This window comes from Cyprinodon tularosa, unplaced genomic scaffold, assembly GCF_016077235.1.
Source record: "Cyprinodon tularosa strain WSP-4 unplaced genomic scaffold, ASM1607723v1 ctg71, whole genome shotgun sequence".
Classification (NCBI taxonomy): domain Eukaryota; kingdom Metazoa; phylum Chordata; class Actinopteri; order Cyprinodontiformes; family Cyprinodontidae; genus Cyprinodon; species Cyprinodon tularosa.
In genome coordinates, this window is record NW_024039463.1 from 4,665,500 (window position 1) to 4,691,075 (window position 25,576).

General features: G+C 37.2%; 1 protein-coding gene across 1 annotated transcript; it reads left to right on the forward strand.

The window, feature by feature from the left end:
* Positions 1 to 255: 255 nt before the first annotated feature.
* Positions 256 to 20,141, forward strand: arih1 (ariadne ubiquitin-conjugating enzyme E2 binding protein homolog 1 (Drosophila)). The gene is made up of 14 exons (XM_038268866.1): positions 256 to 698; positions 5,166 to 5,233; positions 5,371 to 5,518; positions 9,769 to 9,861; positions 10,306 to 10,361; positions 11,708 to 11,774; positions 12,362 to 12,468; positions 12,543 to 12,585; positions 12,700 to 12,771; positions 12,857 to 12,987; positions 13,668 to 13,725; positions 16,235 to 16,495; positions 16,653 to 16,765; positions 19,113 to 20,141. The coding sequence occupies exons 1-14, from the start codon at positions 414 to 416 to the stop codon at positions 19,195 to 19,197; spliced, it is 1,587 nt and encodes a 528-aa protein (XP_038124794.1). The 5' UTR covers positions 256 to 413; the 3' UTR covers positions 19,198 to 20,141.
* The last annotated feature ends 5,435 nt before the right edge of the window (positions 20,142 to 25,576 follow it).

Consider the following 25,576-nt stretch of genomic DNA (forward strand, 5'->3'; position numbering starts at 1 on the left):
AAGTTACACAGGTTATTTTATTGTATTTTTTTTTTTTTTTTTTTTTTGGGGGGGGTGAATCGTTTCCTGTTTCCTTGCTTTACTCCATATCAGTTGGTGGCGGTAATGCACATTTCACAAGTTTGCCAACCGCCATAAAATCTCATAAGAAGAAGAAGAAGTAATCTTTGGTTCAGATCAAAATACTGCATATCTCTTCACATTTAATTTTCTAGTTTGTCTGACGTAAGGCCGTCGTCAGTTGGTGACGCTGCTCCTCTTTGTTGGCTTAGCAGCTGCGACGTTTTGTTGTCATTTTCGCTGCAGCTGAAAAACAGGCTCGGATAATTTTGGTTTTCGTATTGTTCCGCCATCGATATCTGGTGTTTTCAACCTCGAGGTGTACTCGTCGTAAGACGGTAAACACCCTAGGGATGGACTCAGACGAGGGCTATAACTATGAATACGACGACGAAGACGAATGTAGCGAGGACAGCGGCGAAGTGGAGCCCGACGACGACACCCTGGAGCTCGGGGATGTGGAGTTGGTTGATCCGGTGGTAGCCGGTGGGGAGCGAGATGAGGGCGGCGAAACTGGTGTAGGTGGCCACGGTCCTGGGGAGGAAGAGGAGGAGGACTACCGTTTCGAGGTTTTAACTGCCGAACAGATCCTCCAGCATATGGTGGAGTGTATCAGGGAGGTCAACGAGGTCATCCAGGTAGGTATTGTGGAGCACCGTCGTCAGGAAAGACCGGGGTTCATGATTTTGTGAAGCATTAACAGGCCACGGACGATAGCCGTTAGCAGCTAGCCTTGTAGTGGTTAACTTAGTAAAAGGTAACAGATTCAGAAGATTAATACATGTTAAAAATATTTTTCAATTATTATAAGTTTCTGCTTCTTTTTACTATTTTAGTTTGATGGAGAATTTTATAAATGGCTTTAAATCTATAAATTAAAATAGAAGTTTGGTTACAGGAAGTAGTCTAATCCCCATTGAGAAGTTGGCAGCTACGACTGCTAAGCTAATGTTAGCCTACTTGCTACTTAGCCATCTTCTAAAGCTATGCTAGCTGAAGAAGCACATCGTTTTGAATTGCAGATTTAGTTAACATTATGTGTGAGCTTCTTCGAGGCAAAGATTGAGATTAACTAATCAATTGAAATGTGACCCTTTTTTATGTAGTGCACATTAACTACCGCCATAGTATTTTGATGTTTGTCCAAGAGGTAGTTGGACATTGTGTAAGTTAGCAAGTTATCAGCTATATTTGTTAAATAATGGTGAACGAGCATTTCCAATGTGATTAAATGCTCATTAAATACCAGTATTTATCAAAGTTGTTTGTGAAATAACCGTCTCCAACCGTCTCGCATTAGCTTGGCAGAGATCAACGTTGTAGCACGGAGCCAACTGAGGCCTCCATTTCCTCTCTTAGGTTCATTTAAGTTTATAGAGGGAAAAAATATCGTAATTAATTAATCATTCAGTTTTCTATTACCGTAAACTGGCGTTTTAATTCGTGGTTCATAACATAGGTCACACGTAGCTTGACATATGTTAAAGGTGACAATGCATGCCTTCTTTCCATTCAGCACTGGCCCTTTTGACATTTTCATGCTGTAGAAATGTAAGTGCTTTCTTTTGGATAGTATTAATATTCAAACGTAATGATTCAAGTACTGACAGTGTATTGCTTGGAATTATTAAAAATAGTTGGAACAAAATGTCGGACTAACTTGGCTAGACATGAATAAAGAATATACACATGGAGAGGCCACCTGGAAAGGCTGCAAATTTCACACTTGTCACTGTAGGTCCTTAAACAAGACCATTAATCCTAGATTGCTCCCCATGTTCTACATAGTGGGGCAGCACTTCACATCCCTTAGGGATGAGTTAACTCATCAGACCAATTTCCCCACTGTGGGGATATAAAGGGATCTTTCCTTTCCCTTCCGAATGACATCTTATCCTTTCCGGACATGGCTATTAAAAAGCTGTGGATTATTCATTACAATCTTTTTTTATGGGCTCAATATCATTTTCTGACAAAAAGATAACTATTCTTTGATACAGTTTCAGTTAATAACATTAAAGCAGTAATTTACATTATGTTACATACGATATTGTGCAGAATAACCTATGTTAATGTTATTTTTCTTATGAAATACAAATTCAAACCAAAAAAAGCCAGTGATGTTCATTGTTGTTCATTGCTGCTTTTCATAATGCTAGTTCTGCTCTGGTTCTGCATTTTTGTTTAAAGTCCTTGTAATATTAATCAGAAGTTAAAAACTTTCACAGGAGTTAATTTTATCACCTAGTGGAAATGGATTTTACCGTGTTACAGAGGTTTGTAGACAAACATGTATATTTTATATTGTGACTATTGATCTACATGAGTCTTGTAAATGCTTATCTGCAAAACAAGATATACTAAGAGCTATGCAAAATAGTTTAGTGGATGATATGGCAAATCTTAGATCACAATATGTTTCTTAATTTTAGTCGACAAAATATATTTTTTTGATAGTTGTATAAAAGATAAAGGACTCGGGAAGACTGCCATGTATGCCCACAGTATAATCCTGTACAAACTTTGGACAATTATTTCACTATTTTTATAAAGCTTATCCAGTATTACATCTTAGAAATATTTGTTTTAAAAACACATAAAACTACATAAAACCTGGAACCTCAGTCCGTTAATAAAATATGGTAATCATAGACTGTAATGCATCTTGAAATATCAGAAGTGCCATATCCTCATTACTTAATATGATTATATTGTGATGTATGTATTGTTTTTGAATTATTGTCCACCCCTTCTATAAAGGTATATAATGGCTTGTTTATATGTTTGGGTTAACAGGATGAAATGGCAATATGTGCGAACAGTTGCGCTGGGAATTGGTAAAGGGGAAATTTTAAACTACAGAATCAAACATTGTACATTTTCTTCTTTTTCATCAATTACTATATTATTTTCCTAGTCCTTTGCTGATTTCAAATAGCATTTAAGAACACGTGTATTTCACCAGTGATGAAAATATTCCAAAATAAAGAATAAGTGAATAAAGAAATATTAATTTTATACTTAAATTGATGTTAAAAATGCCTGCGGAATGTAATATTTTTTTACATTTTATTATAAATTTAAAGAAAAAAAAATAAAGCCTATTTTCAGGGTCTTTATACAGTTCAATTTACTCAAACAATTCATTCAGTTTCCTAAACTTATGTGAGTTTAGGAAAGTTTGAAGAGCCAGAGTGCTCTCATTGTACTGATTGATCAAATCAGAGGGCATTCCCATACCATGCTTTCATGTTAACAATTATCAGAAGATGAATTGCAAATATAAATAGCAGCCCAGTATGGCAATAGTTTTGAATAATGGAATTTCTCCTTTAATATAAAAGTACATAGTGGAAACTACATTTATTAGGATATCTGACATTTAACTATTTTAAAACCTGGAAATGTGGAGATGGAGAGAAAAGCAGTTCAACAGTAAAATGAGCAGACACTTTTTGCTGTTTGAAATTTTCTTTCTTGTTTTTTCAGAGACATCGCGTTTGATGAAATACAGCATCTATTTGAAAAATATTAATGACATACAGATTGTAGGTGATTCATAGAATGTCTCAGGCTGCTTAAGAATGTCCGCTCTAACCCCTAAATTCCTCAATAACTATATAAAGCAGGGACTATGTAGTGGACCCTATAGTGAAATCAGTTAACTGACCGTTCCAACAGATGATCACCACTTTCCGCCCCTTGTTGATCATGTAACTCCGCCTTCCCACACGGTGCATGAGCCCTTCTTTGTTATTTTTTGCCAGTCTTGCAAGGAGAGCCCTCCGAGGTATATCTGATCGTCTAATGACCATGGATTCTCACTATTTTTCAAGGTGCATTGTGGGAAATATAGAGTCCACTACATTTTGATCTACTCGATGTTTGAACACTCATTTAAAATGGCCTAACCACTATATAGTGCCCTACACAGGGATTTGTGCGGACAATTGGACACGGCTTCAAGCTTTAAGGTTTCCTACTGGATTAAGGTGATGCTCCCTAATCATACATTTTAGTCTTTTATAGGGGAAAAAGGGCTTGTGGTCTTGTTTTTAGGGTTTTTAGAAGGTATTATATGGAAAATCTGAGAAATGCGAGAGCCACTGAGTAAATTAGCAGAAATCAACCTTGAACAAAGTTTTTGTTGTCCCTACGTGGCATACAGAGACAGGAGACCCATAATATATCTTCAGATCAACATAAAACTCAATCCCTGATAAATTACTGATCCCCACTCTCTAATTTGCATCCAAAAATGGTCACATTCGACAAGGCATCTAACATTTGGATTGTAACAAATAATATTTTGATAAATATCAGGACAGAAAACTGCAGTGCTGAACAATTATAGTTTTTTTGTTGCCGCCGCAGGTGGCCCAGCTTTGACAACTTTAATGTTTATATGTTGTGATACTTTTGAGAGAAGTGTTTAATGTCTGCCATCTTCATCTTGGATGTTTTCAGATTAATGTGTGTGAAAGGCAACATTACAAGTGTCAGTATGTCAAATGATTACAGTATCAGTTTTGCTTCAACAGGACAGCTGTATTTGTGTCATCATGCCGGTTGAATATTCTGGTGAAAAATAATTTAGTTAATTTTTGGGCAATGCTGCTAAATGTAAGTAATCTTTGTCTTGAGAAGTAATACCATACACTTGACTAAAGTAATGCCTTGTGATTTCCCTATTATGGGACAATAAAGGGATTTTCTATTATAATCAACAAAGCCCCACGTCTGTTATAACTAGTAGTTTATACTGGGTGTCAAGAAACAACTAATGGTTAATGTTGCATTAGTTGCACTGGTTCTAGTCTAAAAAGTATTGTTTATATAAACAATATGATAGAAATTCTCTAAATGTGTTCGAACTGCTGACTGCCCAAGGTGGTGTTCTTCACAGTTTGGAGTTGTGTTTTTATCAGCACATATTTTTTAAAGACACTTAAGATAAACAACATTAGTACTGTTTATCTTTAATATTGCGAAATCGAATCCCTGCAAATGTTTTTTGGCCTTTTTTTAATGAAGCTTGCTTTATTATAAACATTTTGATTAACAGAAAAACCAAAATGTAAAAACACTTTTTTTCTCTCCTTTAGAATCCTGCAACAATAACGCGCATTCTTCTCAGCCACTTCAACTGGGATAAAGAAAAGCTTATGGAAAGGTAGGAATCTGTGATTTACTCTGACCATTTGCTGCTGTGGTGTTACTTGGTGCCAAGAAATAAAGAATGACAGAGGCACTCCTTGAACATGAATGTTTACATGTTTTGTAACTCTGTCTTTTGTTTGAATATCACAGATACTTTGATGGTAATCTGGACAAGCTTTTCTCGGAGTGTCATGTGATCAACCCCAGCAAGAAGCCTCGGATCCGTGCTCCAATGAACACTAGATCAGCGGCACAAGACATGCCTTGTCAGATCTGCTACCTAAATTTCCCCAACTCGGTGAGTTGCATAGCTGAATCAGCACTGTGCTGAATTCCACCTTTTTAGATGTGGAATATTTTGAGTGAAGTATTAAATAATATTTCCTAACCTAATATTTTTTTTTGTTTAAGATGCATTTATCTTGCTTTATTTATTTTTTTAGAATCACCATATAAAAGATTAGAAGCATTTGTTGGATAAAATAAAAACATCCAAAAAAATATCCGAACTTTGTTCCAGTAACGGTTAAAACAAAATGGTAGAAAGCCATTTTATTATTCAAATACACTTTGTTTGGCTGTTAAGGCAGGCAATTGTTCACGATTTGAAAGCATTTGTTGATTTTGAAATTATTTTGTTTCTAACACATTTATGCAAATATGAAGCAGTTTATTTTCAATGTCGGTTGATGTACTTCAAAATCCTAGTATTAGGTGCTTATTTTATTTTAAATTGAGGACAAAACCAAGTATGTCAGAAAGGTATCATGTTTTATATTAATAAATTAAGAGGACCTGTATCTAAATCACTACAGACAAATATAACAGAGACAAGATTAGGTATTTGTACAAAGGTGATTTTAGGCTGTGCATCCAAACGAGTCTGTCTTTTTGGGTGACCATCAATTTTAGAAACCAGATCTCAGAGCGGAAAACTTTGAAATGACCGGTTTTATGTTTCAGTGCGTACATCCGTTTTCCAAAAGGCAGATTAGACTTCTGCAACCGCACACATCAAATGTCGCTTGGGTCTGGTCGCACACCAGTTTTGCTGCTTCTGCACCGTTGGTCTGGAATTTCTAGGGACGCACAGCAGTTTCCCGTCTAAGCGCAAGAGGGAAACTATTCGAGAAATCGCGAATGTCTGAGGCATCATACAAGTGGTTGTACTTCCGAACCTCGACAATTAACCTTTTGTCGTAGTTGTCCATTATAGTTGTTCCTCGGTTTTTTTAAAATGGTGCGTCCCGGCACCGAATTGAGAAGGATGACCACACAGACAGCCGGAAAGGTGAACCAAGGACCAATCACAACTGCTTTTTGTCTGCACACTTCTGCTTGAGGTCTGTGTGGGTTTGCGACCGTCCGACGCATAGTCAGGATTTTTTTTAGGTGTGCGACGACGGTTGCAGAACCTCTGCTGGGGTGCGTGGTCGCGCACAGAGGCAGATTTTACGGTTGCAGAGGTTATGCGTCACAAGCATAAATTGGCCTTAACAGTTACGTCATAGCTTTAGCCCCTTTTGTAACACATGTCTCTTTGTCGTCATTTTGTTGTGTTTGCCTCGCATGAGATGTCTGCACATGCGTAGTGGTTTGTCAGTGATTTTGTGGGGGTGACTAATGGCCTCTAAAGGGCCAAGCATATGTACAGTTGGGTCATTATTGGTGCTGTGTACACCTGTGTGGGCACGTCGTTTTTCCAAGCCTTTTATGAAAATGTACCATGTTCGGTTTTGTGTGGACTTGGCCTTAATTAGCTATAAGCACCATGTCTGTAAACCAGCCAAATGGCTTCCTCTACCCAAGCAGTTTGCTTCACTAATAACCTGCAAAATCAGCTTGAAAAACTGTGGTTATCTCTAAAAAGCAAAAATGAGTGGTATTTGGGTCAAGTGGAAAGTTTTAAGTAAGATGGCTACTGTATTTAATCAGTGTTTATGAACCAGCTACTCAACTAAGGACAATCTTAAGCTTCTGTTTCATCTGAGAAGATGAGAGGAAACCAAGCTTAAGATTTATTTAACTCTAAATCCTCCAAAGAACATCTGCTCCAGCACTAAAGTCTACCACAAACTTTAAAGTAGCATTATGACCAATCCAATTGTAATAATGTTGTTTATAAATTTATTATCCCAAATAAGAGCTGGAAATATGTTTTGTTTTAATGTGAATACTTGAATTGGTCAAGAAATGGGTGCATTTTCTAAATCAATACTAGTCATCCTTACACCAATTTGTCAGTGGAGGTGATGTTCTCTAATTTAAAACAGTAAAAAGAAAAATCTTAAGATTTAGGGAGGATTCTGACATAATGCATAATTTCTTCTCATTGCTAGCCCTTCTTTGTAGTGGAATACATGAAAAACTTTGTTCCTGTGTTTGAGTATATGCACAGGTACCAAAATATGAAAACATTTAGTTTGTCAGAGATATGAACTGCCAGGTTCCTCATACAAGCGACTGAAAGGAGTTTACTCCATAGTGTGTCTGGGCTCTCCCTTAGAGATAGGGGGAGGAGTTCAGTCATCTGGGGAGGACTCTGAGTAGAGCTGCTGCTCCTCCACATTAAGAGGAGCCAGTTGCAGTGGCTCGGGCATCTGATTAGGATGCATCCTGGACTTCTCCCTGGTGAGGTTTTCCTGGCATGTCCCACTGGGGGTAAGCCCAGGGGGAGATCCAGGGCACGCTGAAGGAACTATGTTTCTCGGCTGGCCTGGGAGCACCTTGGGATTTTCCCCAGAGGAGCTGGCCCAAGAGGTTGGGCCTCCCTACTGAAGCTGCTACCCCCGCGACCCGACCCCGGCTAAGTGGAAGAAGATGGATGGATGGGTGGATGGATAACATGAACTGACTGTCCTAATAATGTTAACGGAACCTCTGAAACCCTAAAAGGCAATGAATATATTTAGGATTTCACTCCTATTTACCTCAGTGTGGTTTGCTAGCTTAATAAAGGAGTAAATACAAATGAGAATTTTTCTGCCAAAGCCAAGCTTTTATGGAAATTGAATCAATATTAAGTGCTAGTAGTGTGAGTTACAAACAACCTTTTTCTTAAAAAGATTCATTTTGTCATTTGTTTTAAGATGTTAACAAATAATTTCCACTTCCACTCCGTTTTGATCTAAATTATTATAAATGTTATTTATTTTGGCATAACTTTACATTTTGAAGAACAGTTTTTTTCTGAACAGTTTGCCTCTTGTTAATGACTTAAGCTTGATTTATGCTGAAATCGTTCACGAGGTTTGCGCGGCCATATTACATAATTTTGGGCCCCATACCCCTCCGCGTGAAATCTGTGCGGACAGAATTTCCACCTGGAGCACCTAGGAAAACTTGTAACTACGCGGACAGAGCCGTACAGAAAACCGTACAGCAGGAGCGTGCGCTGGCAAGGGTTCGTAAATGTAATCATCTACAGATGTCCCATGATTTTGCTGTTAAATATCACCACTATTAACACATTGAGGGGAAAAAACTTCAGGAAATAAATGACCGTCCCTCTCAAATAGGATGATGAGGCTTTGGTAAAGTTGTATACGGCTGTGTTTTGTACTTCCTCGTGTAGTGTGGTGGTGTCAGCTTACATCTTGTGAAAAAGCATAGTATAAATGCTGCAGACGCGTTGACGGGCGGGCAGCTCATTTTCCTCACAAAACTTCAAGCATAATGAGCCTCTCAGGCCACTCTCATATAGAAGGCATATGCGGTCATATCAGACATAATACAATTTGATAGTATTTAAAATGTAATCCCAATTTTAGAGAACAACATTTTCAAACTGCAGATGCATTCAATTTTGTCAAGTTACATTTAAGATGAGTAAGGCACTAACTTTCTCACTCCAGCCCTTGTAGCGGGCGCTAAGTCAAGGGAAGAGAGTAGCAGCTAGCACACAGATTCATGTCAATAAGTAAGACCATTTCTACTCAGCAGTAACGGTAAAGTCCTGCAACAATTCACTCTAAATAAGCAAGCTTTCAAGGTCATGAAAATAATGAAAGCCCAGTGTAAAACCTCTTCATGCTTTTGGTTAGTTCAAAGGAGAATCAGAATATAATTTCAATCACAATTTAGGCTACAAAAAAAGCCCAATTTTGATATATTGTTTGGAAAACCATTCAGCTCTAAGTAGCAGAAACTGCTATAATAAAGGCTGTTGTTCATTGTTGGATGTTAATTTTCCTCTTCTTTCATATCACTATGATGTGGTCATGATAATGATAAAGTTCTGTTTGCCCAAAAGTCCAGTAAAAGCACAGACACTGGCACCATATGTATTTTTATTGGTTTGTGGCTTTATTGACAGTTAGCTGCTGTGTGGTACCTACATTCTTCTGCACACATTGGTCCCTTAGATTTCTTGAACAGTTTAGGCAGAAGTCTGATGGCAGATGCATTTACGTGCAAGTGAAGCAGAAATAGAAAAATTAAAAAAGATTGCAGCAAAAAAAAATCAGAACTGAGCATCAAGAGTTGCTGTGTGAAGGTAGCCTAATGTTGCATGTTTTAACTGTTGAATTTCTTTTATTTTTTTCTCAGTACTTTACAGGCCTGGAGTGTGGACACAAGTTCTGCATGCAGTGCTGGGGGGATTATCTGACTACCAAAATCATAGAAGAAGGAATGGGACAGGTACCATTTTAAAATGCATTTTTTTGTGATTGACTGATCAAGTCTTTCTTAACAGAGATTAGTATACCAATTTCTTTAGCTAATACTACTTTCTCTTTTTTGATTAGAGATGCTGAATTTAATTATTACATTTTTAGTACAATTGAGCAGAAATAAAAGAACATTGATTTTACCACAGTTTCTTTGATGGATATACTTAAAAGAAAATAAAATACTTTCAAGATGCCCTGTTTTTATGCAACTAATTTTATTTTTGTTGTTTTTTTAATGTTTTATGCATCAAGGATGCATATTTAAAGACTGTTGTTTAATAGAATTAAAGTATCTCTACTCTGTTAGATAAAACAATACATCTAATAAAGTTGATATCGCTCTTGATCGTTAAAATGATCTTTATGGTTTTTGATGCCTACTAATGATTTTCCTCCTATGCTTCCTTCTCAGACCATTTCTTGTCCTGCTCATAGTTGTGACATTTTGGTTGATGACAACACAGTCATGTGAGTATTTTGGTCATTTTAATTATTGATTGTTATTCAGTAGTGGTCATTACATGTAGCTTATGACTTCATGATGTAGCTAATAAACTACATCACCACAGACTTAATAGTTTGATGTACTTGATGTTTCCTAAGTAAAATTAATATCAATTTTAAAATCAGGCAAAGTAGCTGGTAATATTAAGATACGACATGTGCAAAGTTTTGCCTTTTTATTGAAGTTGTAGATAGATTTTCTTTAGAACATTATGATTAGAGAAATTATAATCCACAGCTCTTTGTGTTAGCTTTTTATTTAACAAGTGTTTCCTAAGCAATAGAATAAGCCTAAAATAAATCTGATGTAATAGGAAATAGTAACTGGCACAAAAGTGTTTGATAACTGTCTTTGCACCTTTGCACTAGTTCTGAAATGACAAAATCAAACTCTGATTTTGACATGTCTGTGGGTGCAGACAGATCTTTACAGCACTATAAGGAACTGTCATTGTGTTTATGCACATCTCTGTTTACTGTGGATCAGGGAGAGGTCTCAAATTGCCACCCCAATTTGAGGACAATCATAAGGATGTTTGTCAAAAGATAAAATCATATCTAGCCTGTTCTTCAAGCCTCTTCTAAACAGAATCTTTCCTCTGTGTTTTTTTGCTTTCCCCCTTTTGCTTATTTTGTCTTTGTCTGATGAAATCATTTCTATTCAATTTCAAGTGGTTCACTCAGCACTTGCAATTTTTTAGTCTACCTTAAATATAAACCTTCCAGCATTATAAGTATCAAAAGATGCATATAAGATCAAAAGATGAATGAAACTTCTTCATACCCCTTCCTCCAGTAACTCTTTGTTCGCTTTATTTTGATTTCCATAAACATAAGCTGTGTCTGAATGTCTGCCCTACCCTCTATGCAGAGTGGGGACTGTATAGTGGACTTTATATTGCACTCGGTTAACTGACCTGTCGGACAGATGATCACTGCTTTTTGCTCTGGCACGGATATAGTCTTATGATTGTGTCCGTCTTTTCTCTGTTTCCATGTATTTAAATTTTTCTTTTTTATTAATAAGGATCACTGAAGTGTGATAAAGCCACTGTGTTGGCTCTTATGGCGTCCTTGATTTTATCACAAGTTTTTTGGACTTTGCTTGAAAAGAATCCAGCAGTGTTTAACTACTACTGTGCAGCCAAGCACGCTAATGTGTCCGAATATTTCACAGCTTAAATCTTAATTTGCTAATAAACTTTGCAATCACTTCTTCAAAAATATATATGTGTGTATGTTGGTGTATTCAATGTACAACCTTTTTATTGTTTTAATGTAAAATATTTTATTATTCTATATTTCCACAGGCGCCTCATAACGGATTCAAAAGTCAAGTTGAAGTACCAGCATTTAATCACAAATAGTTTTGTAGAGGTAAGCTTTCTTGTTTGATATAAAATGGAAAGAATGTTTTTGACAGGAAAAAATAAAATGACTAAAAAGAAGAGAAAAATTAAAGGAAATGAAGAAGGGGGAAAAATTTAAATCAAAAAGCATCAACAACACAATTAGACCCTCTTGAATCTTGTTCACGTGAAGAATAGCTGCCACATGTAGTGCAACAAGTGATGCCAAGCAGTGAGCGTATGCAGATGTTAAAGGATTTGGTTAGCCTAAAAATATCAAGAATTGATTAATGCAAAAAAAATGCATAAGGTATTATATTTGTTAGTCCTTATTGGTTGATACTGTGGTTTGGTATGTCCTCTAGCATTTACCTTTCCCTGAGTTTAAAAGCCTGATAACTTCTTTTTGAATCTTTTTTTCCCCCTTTCAATAAATGTATTCTGAATGGCCTTTATACTAAATAACCACATCACTACGTTTGTACCAAGCTTTATGCAACTTGACTCAGATTTTATCCTTTGTAGCGTGATTTGGCTAAAGTTTAAAGTCATCGTTTAAGTGACTATTTATAAGACAAACTTTAAAAAAAATCTTATTCTAACTTCACTTTAAAGTGCAATCGACTGTTAAAGTGGTGCCCTGCACCGGACTGCCATCATGTTGTCAAAGTCCAATATCCAGATGCCAAGCCAGTGAGATGCAAGTGTGGCCGCCAGTTCTGGTTGGTACACTGTCACAGATTTGCCGCTTGTTATGTTTTTGAAATTTGGGTTGATAGACATGTTGTTTTCGCAGTTTCAATTGTGGAGAGAACTGGCATGACCCTGTGAAGTGTAAGGTATGGTGAATGACAATGCAACAATAAATTCATAAAAGATTATCTTGTGCAAGATTCCAGCGCTTAATCAAAACTGCATTTTCTTATTTGTGCTTTTATATGTTTAATTTTCAGTGGCTGAGAAAATGGATTAAGAAATGCGATGATGACAGTGAAACCTCCAACTGGATTGCAGCAAACACCAAGGTATACAGCCAGTAAGAAGTACTTTTCTGATTAAATACCTGTTCTCCAGCCGAAGTACAACACAGTGTTCACCTTACCTTTACAGGAGTGCCCCAAATGTCATGTGACCATTGAGAAGGATGGCGGCTGCAACCACATGGTTTGCCGCAATCAGAACTGCAAAGCTGAGTTCTGTTGGGTCTGCTTGGGCCCATGGGAACCTCACGGCTCTGCCTGGTAAGAACTTAAATCATAGTTTTTTTACATTATTAAATATGCATAATATGTTTGTCTAAATGTGATTCCTGGTATAACGGTAGAAAATTAATAAATCAGAAAGTTTCCATTCTCTAAAGGCTGATTTATACTTCGAAACTAGGTCATCTGCGTAGGTGTCGCAGTGAACAAAAAGACGTCTCTGCCCCCTTCGCAGACACGCTGCTGCACCTCTCCCAAATTGTAGTTGACCGCAGACAGGAGGCTGGCCTGTTTTGTTTTTATGACTGAAATTGTGGAAAACGACTCGTGAAGATGGACCAGCTAGAAGATCGAGGCACGCGAGAACCCCGGGACCCCTTTTCAACCTGGATCCCTGCTATGCCCCTTCATGTCCCTTCGTTGTCGGACAAAACTTGGCCCCACTTACTCTCCGCCTCGGCTGTATCTAGACCCAGAGCGTATAGCCCAGACCATGCTCTAAATTGAACATAAATCAAAAATGTCTGCGTCAAGCTCACTGCGACACACTGCTGCGGGGAGTCTAACCAGCCCATAGCCCCATATGAAACAACAGTTTAGCCCATTTGATCATGTCATTATGCAAGGAGTGCAGACACTGGACTACCCTCCATTTGAGTTAATTTAAAACTTTGATAGAAATGTCCAGGTAAATATCCTATAACTACTGATGCTTTCAGGTACAACTGCAACCGCTACAATGAAGATGACGCCAAGGCAGCCAGGGATGCCCAAGAGGTAACAAAGTCCACATTTCCCTCAGTCATTTTAATGCTGTTTTTGATACAGTAGGGATGCAAATTTATAAATAAATCTAAAATTGACTTATATTATCGATCAAACTAACGATTCATAAGCAGCCATGTGCTTAAGTACCGGAGTTTGCTGAAGATATTTTCATAGCATGAAGGGTTAAATAGATATTTATTACAATATGCCAAGTTAAAAAAGTGATACATAATTATATGTTTAGCTAAACTGATAAAATAAACAAAATCTTATACATTATTAAATGGGAACCAATTGAGTTACTAAAAAAAAAAGATCAATGATTTACACTAATAAAAGATATTAGTGCAAAATACTAATATTTTTAATTGTATAGAAATGTGAAGCTATGTGAAGGACAGGAATGTCACTCTGGTATGCTTCGTTTCAATAAAGTGGATGGTAACGATCAGCGGTGGGAGAGCGAGCCGTTAGTGGTGCTTTTAAACAGGGGCTTCAGGTTACTCTCAGAGGAATGTTAAAGCTTGGCTCTATGAAAGGCATTAACACACAAAGGCACTCTAGCCTGATTATTGTTAACTTGTCTTGCAATGCTTTGTGTAATGCTCTCCACTTTTCTCATCTTCCACATCTTTTGCTGCTCCACCTTGCAGCACGGCTAAATATATTGGTGATAACTTAAAAAGCTTTTCAAGTGTTTTATATTTCTAAATAGAGTGACATCAAATGCATTCTACATCCTTGTCGCCTTGAAGTTTAAAAAGTCCCTGACCAAACTTGACCCCTTGATCAATTCAAGTTTCTGTTCAAGCATGCCCCTCTACTCCATTGATCTCTATTCACTGGATTGCTGACAGCCCGTTGGTAGTACGTGGTGGAGTGAAGCCACAGGCCGACATATTGGTACTCCCTAGTTAGACCGGTCACAATGCAAACAATATGTGCGCTACAGCATCGAACAACGATGATATCATTTTCAGGGGCGCTTAAGACTTTTAAAATAAAGATAGATTCATCACTTGGACGCACACTGGCTGCTTCATAGCATAAGTAGATTACTGTAACTAAGAAGACTATAAATCATATAATATAACATTATACAAATCCATCACAATAAAATTTATGTTTATGGAGCACAATAATACAGATGTCCCAAAAGTGTTAAATTGATGTACATGTAATGTACATGTATTGTTGAAATTGTTGTAATAATTACGTATTACATCGAATTTCAAGATTTCACATAAAGATTGAATTACAAGTACACGTCTGTTAATGCTATATTATTTTTCCCATTTTCAAGTTCTGCATGCATGATGCCTAAAAATGTTTGATTTGCTTTTTTTCCGTCAATATAACATGCAATATATTTCAGCACAACTTTTCAAATGAGAAATACAACAGATACTACAAAAATGACAGGTCAATCACATAAAGAAGTATTACATTACAAAGAAGTATTATTGACTTTTCACAGTATTATCACAAAATTCACAATATTACTTAATATTTACTCTGCTTTCTATTTTCTAACGTTAGATACAATATCCATGGTTAACTCAGTCAATATCTTCGAGTCAGTCTGAGATAGCCAGACTAATGTTACGCTACATACTATACGTATAGGATACATCAGCGTATGTATGGATTTTCACGGACTGTGAAATTGCCTGTGAAACGTCTTCCCTCAGCCGGCAAACTGCTTGGTTTTGCATGCACATTAGATGGCGCATCTTCAGGGGAGTGAGGAATACCAATATGGCGGCCAGTGGGTTCACTTTTTTCTGGACTATCAGCAATCCAGTGAATAGAGATTAGTGCTCTACTCAGGCATTACTTCTCTTGCAAATACCAGTAAGGCTCTGCTTATGAATCAGCAGTGGCTCCCTATATTGGATGATGGCAACACTGAAATTCCCTCTAAAGCTTGTTTTATACATGGAGCATGTGTGCTCATAGCTTTTATACTCCTTGCAGCTTTTCCAAAAAACACAAAAAAAAAAATAATTTTAAAAACCACATTGAATAAGGAAGTAGAAATAACTTTTCTCTGCTTTTCCAAAGCCTCTTCATGTCATCAAACAGTGACAGTAATTTTATCCTAAGAGTTTTTCACAATCTGTTGATGATGGTGCTATTTATGGACTCAATCACAAGATCTTTCTCGAGTTTTATATTTGTGAACTTTTAACGATGGAGCTGTCACACTTCCAGGTCTTTCCACACAGCTGTTCACAGCTTACTAAATGTTTCAGTTTCTGAGAGTTTCTGTTTTTTTAAGCTCCTTCCTTCCTTCCTTCCTTCCTTCCTTCCTTCCTTCCTTCCTTCCTTCCTTCCTTCCTTCCTTCCTTCCTTCCTTCCTTCCTTCCTTCCTTCCTTCCTTCCTTCCTTCCTTCCTTCCTTCCTTCCTTCCTTCCTTCCTTCCTTCCTTCCTTCCATTATTAACTGTAATTTTCTGTGGTATAGACTTATTTGTTGTATGAACTTTAAAAGTCAGTGTCCCAAACTCTTTCCCCAGCGCTCCAGGGCAGCCTTGCAGAGGTACCTGTTCTACTGCAACCGCTACATGAACCACATGCAGAGTCTGCGCTTTGAGCACAAGCTCTACGCTCAGGTTAAGCAGAAGATGGAGGAGATGCAGCAGCACAACATGTCTTGGATTGAAGTGCAGTTCCTGAAGAAGGCTGTCGATGTGCTTTGCCAATGCCGCTCCACACTCATGTTCACTTACGTCTTTGCCTTCTACCTCAAGAAGAACAACCAGTCCATTATTTTTGAGGTAAGTGTTGCTCAGTATTAATTATGTCAACCAGCAAAGTTTAAAGTCATATAAGTCCAAAGCATGATTTAAAATCTGTCTTTATTGATATGAAGTAGATGTATCTTTTTCCTAAAAAGTGCTATTCAGCATTTTGAGTGTAACTTCTGTTCCCCAGAACAACCAGGCAGATCTGGAAAACGCCACCGAGGTGCTTTCTGGCTACTTAGAGCGAGATATCTCCCAGGATTCCTTGCAGGACATCAAGCAGAAAGTACAAGATAAGTACAGGTATGCAAAATGCTTTTCCAATCAGAATCTTGCACCCATTATGGCCATGGATATCATAATCTTTTGATTTAAATAACAATTAAATTTTTCTTTTTTTCGGGTAGATTAATTATATGAAGAATGGATTTTAAATTATTTGTAAAAAGATTTCGGTAACCAAGTCTAAGCTAATATTTATGCATCTACAAATGCCTCTTTGACTCTTCTTAGCATATTTTTTGTTTGTTTGTTTGCCATCACCATGATTCTGGCATCATTCAGCATTTTACCATTCTTCTTTACAGAATTTGCATTGTCTAAGTTGCTTAATTTAATGATCCTATTAAGTACCTTTAATGCAAGCCTCCTGAAAGCAGGAGGATTGTAGGTCTGGGATCAATAATCTGGTTCAATAACCGCCGTCCAAGTGTTATGGTCCATCTGATGCAATTTGTTCGATCAGTTGAAAGGAAAGTAGTTGGAAACTTCATGAATAATCTAGAAACCAGTAAGGCTCAATGATCGTAAACTGGATGCAGGCAGAACGCCAGTGTAACTGTTTGTAGCAAAGAATTCAGCATCAGCAGGTGGAAAAATGTTAAAATCAAATGAGACAAAGACTTTGCTATTTAACCACAATAAGAGGACGTATATTTTGTGTAGCTTTAAAATATTAAGTTATTAAGTAATATTAAGTGTAGCTTTCAAACTTGTGGATACACTTCACTCATTATATCAAGGGGTTTGTTGCTCAAAGTGAATGGAATGAAGAATACCGTAAAACCTCTAATATTGGCCTGTATTCCATTAGCAGCTGGGTCTATAATAATGGCCTGTCTGGCTGTCGGCGGAGGTAAATACTGGCCGGACTCCTATACAGGCCGGGGCTACAATTAGAACCAACAATGTTCCTGGGCAGTCCTCAACAACTTGTGATAGTAACATACAAGTACCACAGGGGGGCAAAGTTTACAAAAAAAATCCAAGCCATTAGCATTGGAAGTCCCATCCTTAGCGCAGACAGGAGGTCGGCTTGTTTTGGTCGACCGAAATTGTGGAAAACAACTCATGAAGTTGGACCAGTTAGAAGAGCCAGGTGCGTGAGAACGCTGGGACCCTTTTTCCACCTGGATCGCGCTTTTTTGGCCCTCATGTCCCACCGTTGTCAACTACTTGCCCCCACTTCCTCATCGCCTCGGACGTATCTAGACCGACAGTGTATACCGCAGACCACGCTTCAATGTTAAGCATAAATCAAAAATGTTTGCCTCAAGCTCACTAATACACACTGCTATAGGAGTATAACCAGCCACACAATCGTTCTGATCTGAAAGACAAATGTGATTACCGGTAGCTCTGGTGGTAACCAGGCAGCGTTAAAATGACAGAGTTTCGTTGGCCTTCATTGTTCTGAATTTCCCTTGAAATGTATGATACTAGTAGCCTACTTCCACTTAGCCTGCCTCAAATAAAAATTTGCTGTGATGGCAGAACAGTTTCCATTAATTTGTTTTTTAAACTTTGTTTCGCAAGTCAGTTTGGCCAAGATTCCATTGTGTCTTTTTTTTTTTTTTTTGTATTGCCATGCAGAAAAATTGCAGCTCCTGGAAGATGTCTGAATAACGTTCTGTATACCGTTATGGTAACTGTACTTTTTCAATAAATGAACCTAGTATTTTATAGGTTTAAAGAGACACAAAATCTCATTTTTGTTAATTCCACTGGTAGTCTGTTTTGATCAAATAGAAACAGAGGCCTGCCTCTAATTCTGGCCTCCTTCCAATAATGACCTGGACCAAGATGTACCTGAGTGAAATAAAGGCCCTGGCCTATATTAGAGGATTTACGTTTACCTTACAGGATTTACCTGACATTCAATCATTATCGGTCTGCTTGACACTGAGCAATGACTCCAAACACACACAAAAGGAATGAAAATGATCAATGTTGAGCTACTGTTTCGACTCTTGCCTTAAGCCATTTAAAAATGTGCAGATTTCACCTAAAAGATAAGTTCATGCATGGATAACAACAAATAAAGACAAATCTGCCATTTCTGGTAAGAAGAGTGGTAAAATATGGAGCCACTTTTTATGCTGAGACTTTGATGGCTACAAAAAGCAGGGGGGTTCTCTGCATCTTTCATAAAGCGAGAACACATGCATGTGTCTGAATGAGCATCTAAAGTTTTGACGTGCAAAGCTATTGTAGATATCTTTGTTAAACTTCTATCATTGTTTCAAAAACAATGGTTCATTTTGAATGTTAAAGCTTAACATAATTAACGTATATTCCTCTGAACAGAATTATGATTATTTCCCACTTGCTGTAAATGTGGTCTGCATTAAAATTTCTCCTGTGTCCATAGATACTGTGAGAGCAGACGAAGAGTGCTGCTACAGCACGTACATGAAGGCTATGAGAAGGACCTGTGGGAGTACATCGAGGATTGAGGACACGTCCCAGAGCAACGGACTATTGAGTATCTTGACAAACTAGAGCGCTGATGCAATTAAACAGGGCAGCAAGGGCCTTCTGCCGCCTCTCCTTTGGCAACCAACCACTTTTGCATCTTTTTTTTTTTCTGTATTTCTTTAACAAATAAATCTTAAAATAAATTATATTTAAAGAAAGTGTAGAGTAATACAAAGAAAGTGTACTACAGTATTGTTAGCAACAGAAGGGAGTCTTCAGAAAGCAGAAAAAATCCATTGTAAACAAATACATCCTTCTGGCCTGTATTTTAACCCTCCTCTAAACTTCTTTTTTTTGTGAATCTGTTCTGTTTTGATTTTTCTTTTGTCTTTTTTTGGCTTTTGTTTTTAGTTTTTTTTTTTTCCTTTGTTACAGGTGTGAAAAAAAATGTCAACAGCTTTAATTGTCCCGATCGTGTCTGCAATATTTAGTGAACTCCTGGCCTGGATGGCTGAATATTGATGAACTGATTGCAAATGGGGCAAAGACATTTCAGGGGGAAAAAAAGAAGAAAATAAAAAGAACAAAAACAGCAAGTCTGTATTTTTTCAATCTGTAAATAGTCCATATGCATGGAAGTTAAAGAGCAAGAGTGGCACGTGTTTGCATAATTTTGAAATATTTATTCTTTACCAATCTTGAAAAAGATGTACTTTTGCCCTTTAGGTTGAGTCTGTTTACTCCTCCCAGAAGCAGCGGGAGTTTGGAAGCATTGGAAATAACACGTTCATCCCATCGTCATCAATCTGCTCAGATCTCCAGAGAAAAGTTCCTCCTTATCAGTTTAGTCTGGAAGGGAACTAGAGAAGGGTGCTCAGGTGATGAGATAAATGAGTCGCTGAAAGTATATGGTCTAGGTTTTAAAAAAAGACACACAAAAAAACAGTGGAAAAGATTTTACAAGTCAAAAGTAGGAACATACCAGTGCTATTTCCCTCCACGCTCATCTTTTGCTGCTCCATCATCCTTTTAGAGACGCAACCAATTCTTTTCAAGAGCCAAACTGAGTGACATTCACTCTTTTTTTTTTTTTCCTCTCATTTTCTCCTGATGTGGCTTGAGTTAGTCCTGTTAAAGCTCAGCTTGTACCTTGAGGATTAAGAGAGGGTTAGTAGAATGTACTGACAGCACAGCATCGTAGTGCTTCTAATTGGGCTTGATAGCTCTCAAAGTATGCTTGGCGTTAACTTCACTCATGCAGGCAACTCCTTAATGACACATGGTTGTTTGTTGCCCCCTGCGCTTTGAAGAGATCTCTTGCCCTGCAGTATGACTGAACATTGCTTTAAACCAAGCTGCAGCAGATGGGCTTGAGTAATCTGAACAGATGAGGATTTTGGGACAAATCTGAAGGTTTAGGGTTGTTTTTTTTTTTTTGTTTTTTTTTTTTTTTGTATTGCTGATATACTTTTACATAAGAAGTTGTTTGTTTCTGGTTTTCTTTCTTTTTACATGGATTGAGGTTTCAATAGTGAAATATCAGAGCCCCTCCAGGCGCATTGCATTGCTCTGTATGGCAGCTGCCCTGATTGTCAAGCTCTCTGTTTTGTAGATGCTCGTTTATGTCTCTGCGATGTGGCAGTCTTCACAAGGTTTACTGGAGGGGACGCGATCGTTCCAGGCACGTTGCAAGTTGGAAGATGACACCAAAGTGTCAGCCATCGTTTAACTACATCCTTCGCCCTAGTTTCAGATCTTTGGGGAATTGTCTCCCAAATGCTTGTGTTTCAAGTTATTTTATCCTAGCAAAGTATAAACTGTACTGTTTATTTGAATAAATGTCATGAGAAATCTCATTATTGGGAGTGCTGTGGTGTCATTAGAGTAGCTTTGACCTCAAGCAGATTAATTAGCCAGATATCAGGAGATGTGCACTGATGAGTCTCTTCCTGGCTGATACCAATTTTTGGCTTTTTCTTTTAGGTCTGACAATTTTTTTATGATTATTATTACAACACATAAAGGGGGAGAAATGGGCTCCAGGTTCTGTGAAAGATAGTTTTGAATTAAACTAAAAAAGTATGGGATTTCTCATGTTGAGGCATCAACACTTCATTTTAATTGAACTAAAATTATTTACACACATTCTGTTATTGGTGGATTTAAAGGCAAAATATGTTTGGACCACTTGGTTTGATGCTTTTAAAAAAAACTGTAAAATTGTCCGATTTTCGCACTTCTAATCAATCAAAGATTTCTCCTTTATGTATTTAGCACAGGTATACTACAAACCTTCAGAGCTATGTCTTCCTGAAAGGAATCCGTTCGGAAGATTTCTAATATCTTTTTTTTTTTTATTACTTGCCTTCTTTTTTTTTTTTTTTTTTTTTACTTTTTAAGTTTCTACAAATGTTTGCATAAGATGACAAAATATGAATGGATTAAAGTTGCTTAATTATTATTTTTTTTTTGGGATATTGTCTTGCATTAACTTCAGCTACAGCTGTAATCATCACCCTAATCTGCTCTCCAGGACACTCTCTGTTTTCACTGTCTGCTACAAGTTTGTGACCATTTCAGGCTTTTTTAAATTTGTTTTTGGTTTTAAGTTTTGGTGTAACCGAAGCAGCTACTTGCATTAAACCAAGACATCCAAAAACTTTTAATACTTTTCTACATACCTTTCCTTTATGCTATTACAGGTGTTTTATTTCCTTATAGTGTAAAATGTGAGGGGGGAATTAGATGTTTGTTTTTGAGTAAAATATTAAAGTGCAAAATGTTGCAAACACTCTTCTTGCATGGATTGTTAATTATGGACTACTGTTTCAGCATCCACTAGCACAGTCGCGTTTCAGTAAATTGCAATATCATTAAAAGGCTTACTCTTTTCAGTAAGTCGGCGTAAGAGTGAAACTCATTTTCAATACGCACAGTGAGATATTTCAAGAGTTTATTTTAGCTTGTTTAGAGGATTGTGGCTTATAGGTCAAAGAAACAAATTTTGTCTTTTATAATGGAAAATATTGCAGGAAACTGGATTAAAAAATATGAAAATGTTATAAAATAGAGAACTCCTGACTCAAGTAATCCAGCAGCTAGATATTTGCCTTAACAATGAGGGTTGGTCCAGACACTCGATGCTACAAGCTAGCTGTTAGTTGGATCCAGGAATATAAATCAGGGGTCTGCAACCTTTGAAATCCAGTTATTTGAACCTGGATTGAGCCAAATAAATGCACATTTTAATGAAACAAAAGCTGTTTTTTTATTTTTATAAATATCTGCTATAGAAATCTGTTGCAATTTTTTTTTTCTGTTTTGAAATGGAAACATAAAATTCTTGGATTTTCTTTAATACCATGTAAATATTTGTGGGGGGAAAAAAGTTCCTAAGACAATTACAAAAAAAAAAAAAAACGAGGTTATTCAGTTGTTTTAATCAAAAATGCTTTTTAAAAATTTTTTTTAAATCTGCTAAAGTTTCCAAGATGGGCATATGTTATTACATTATACATTTAAACTTTTAGGATCCATTATAGATGGTCCAAAAAAACCTTTGTTGCCCCCCAGCTGCATATTCTAGATCTTTGATATAAATGGAAAACTTAGGAGGAAAGATTTGCTAGAAATATTTTTCAAATAAACCCAGGTTTAAATATGATTGTGAAAGTTGATTCAAGTGTTTCAAAATAACCTACTTTCTGTTCAGACAATCCCAAAACTGTGACATCAGAGGTCTGCAATCTGGGAGGGAAAACAGATCCTACTGTTGCTTAGTAACCCAGAGATTCAGTTTAAAGTGAAGTTTGAACTTCATCTTAAAGTGAAGAACCCAGAGCGGCTGAAAAAACTGGATCCAGAGAATCCAACTTACTTTAGGTCTAAGGGGTGATGTTTCGAGGCTTGGTTCCACAAAGTCTAAGATTAGCATCTGTAAGGAAATTCCACAACAATTTGCTGTCTATTGAAAAGCTTTGAATTACTAATTCCTGATTTGACAATGATTTGCTATCCGATCAGCCAGCAAACCTATGCTGGAATAGAGAATCTTTGTATAAAGGAAGTTGATCTAAAGACAAATCAACCTGGGATTCCTTCACAGCTTAGCAGACATAGTATCTACAGCTCACTACACTGATTTTATAACTGAGGCTAAAAAAAGGCCCAAACCAGGCAAGTACAAAGTGCATATACTGTATCATACTATAGTATGGATTAATCTTAGTTTAAAGCTAAAATCAAAAATAATTTTAACCTTTTAATTTGAAATGCACACATACAGGTGCTGGTCATAAAATTAGAATATCATGAAAAAGTAGATTGATTTCAGTAATTCCATTTAAAAAGTGAAACTTGTATATTATATTCATACATTACATACAAACTCATATATTTCAGATGTTTATTTTGTTTAATTTTGATGATTACAAATGACAACAAATGAAAATCTCAAATTCATCATATCAGAAAATTAGAATATTACTGAAGACCAATAAAAACAAAGGATTTATAGAAATGTTGGCCAACTGAAAAGTATGAACATGAAAAGTATGAGCATGTACAGCACTCAGTATTTAGTTGGGCCTCCTTTGGCCTGTATTACTGCAGCAATGCGGCGTGGCATGGAGTCGATCAGTCTGTGGCACTGCTCAGGTGTTATGATAGCCCAGGTTGCTCTAATAGTGGCTTTTAGCTCTTCTGAACTGTTGGGTCTGGTGTATTGCATCTTCTTCTTCACAATACCCCATAGATTTTCTATGGGGTTAAGGTCAGGAGAGTTTGCTGGCCAATTAAGAACAGGGATACCATGGTCCTTCAACCAGGTACTGGTAGCTTTGGCACTGTGTGCAGGTGCCAAGTCCTGTTGGAAAATGAAATCTGCATCTCCAAAAAGTTGGTCAGCTGCAGGAAGCATGAAGTGCTCTAAAACTTCCTGGTATGTGGCTGCGTTGACCCTGGACCTCAGAAAACACAATGGACCAACACCAGCAGATGACATGGCACCCCAAACCATCACTGACTGTGGAAACTTTACACTGGACTTCAAGCAACGTGGATGAAGTGCCTCTCTTCTTTTCCTCCAGACTCTGGGACCTTGATTTCCAAAGGAAATGCAAAATTTACTTTCATCAGAGAACATGACTTTGGACCACTCACCAGCAGTCCAGTCCTGTTTTTCTTTAGCCCAGGCAAGACGCTTCTGACGCTGTCTGTGGTTCAAGAGTGGCTTGACACAAGGAATGCGACAGCAGAAACCCATGTCTTTCATACGTCTGTGTGTGGTGGTTCTTGAAGCACTCACTCCAGCTGCAGTCCACTCTTTGTGAGTCTCCCCCACATTTTTTAATGGGTTTTGTTTCACAATCCTCTCCAGGGTGCGGTTATCTCTCTTGCTTGTACACTTTTTTCGACCACATCTTTTCCTTCCCTTCGCCTCTCTATTAATGTGCTTGGACACTGAGCTCTGTGAACAGCCAGCCTCTTTAGCGATGACCTTTTGTGTCTTGCCCTCCTTGTGCAAGGTGTCGATGGTCGTCTTTTGGACAACTGTCAAGTCAGCAGTCTTCCCCATGATTGTGTAGCCTATAGAACTAGACTGAAAGACCATTTAAAGGCTTTTGCAGGTGGTTTGAGTTAATTAGCTGATTAGAGTGTGGCACCAGGGGCCATCAATTTTGAACCTTTTCACAATATTCTAATTTTCTGATATGATGAATTTGAGATTTTCATTTGTTGTCATTTGTAATCATCAAAATTAAACAAAATAAACATCTGAAATATATGAGTTTGTATGTAATGTATGAATATAATATACAAGTTTCACTTTTTAAATGGAATTACTGAAATCAATCTACTTTTTCATGATATTCTAATTTTATGACCAGCACCTGTACAATGAACAGGCCCAGAGGATAAGTATTCACGTAGAGGAGAAAAGTTGCAATAGTATTTACTTCCACAGGATGGAGACAAACTCATTTCTGCATTTCTAGGCGTTCTCTCACATTTCCAGTCACACCAATGCACTGTTGGTCAGCTGGGTGGTAGTTCTGCCTTTTCTAATTAGGAATAAATTCCCATAAACAGATTTTCTCTTTCATGTTCTGAACAGATGAGGTAGCTGTTGATTAAGGAAAGATTCGGCAACATGGGGAAGTTTGGTTTGAATAAATGATGCAACCACCTTTCAGTATAAAAACATTTATTTTAAAGACCATAAAGATCAAAACCGTTCACTCTCAAAGAATTTTAAGACCAGTCACACAAAATGTAAAAACAAATGAGGTTAAGTCATGATGGAATGTCAGAATAACACACTTCCATTCCAAAATCTCAGATGGTTATAAAAAAAAAAAAAAAAAAAAAAAACAGCCAAGCAGCTTTATATAAAGTACCTTAATGCCTGCTGAGCTT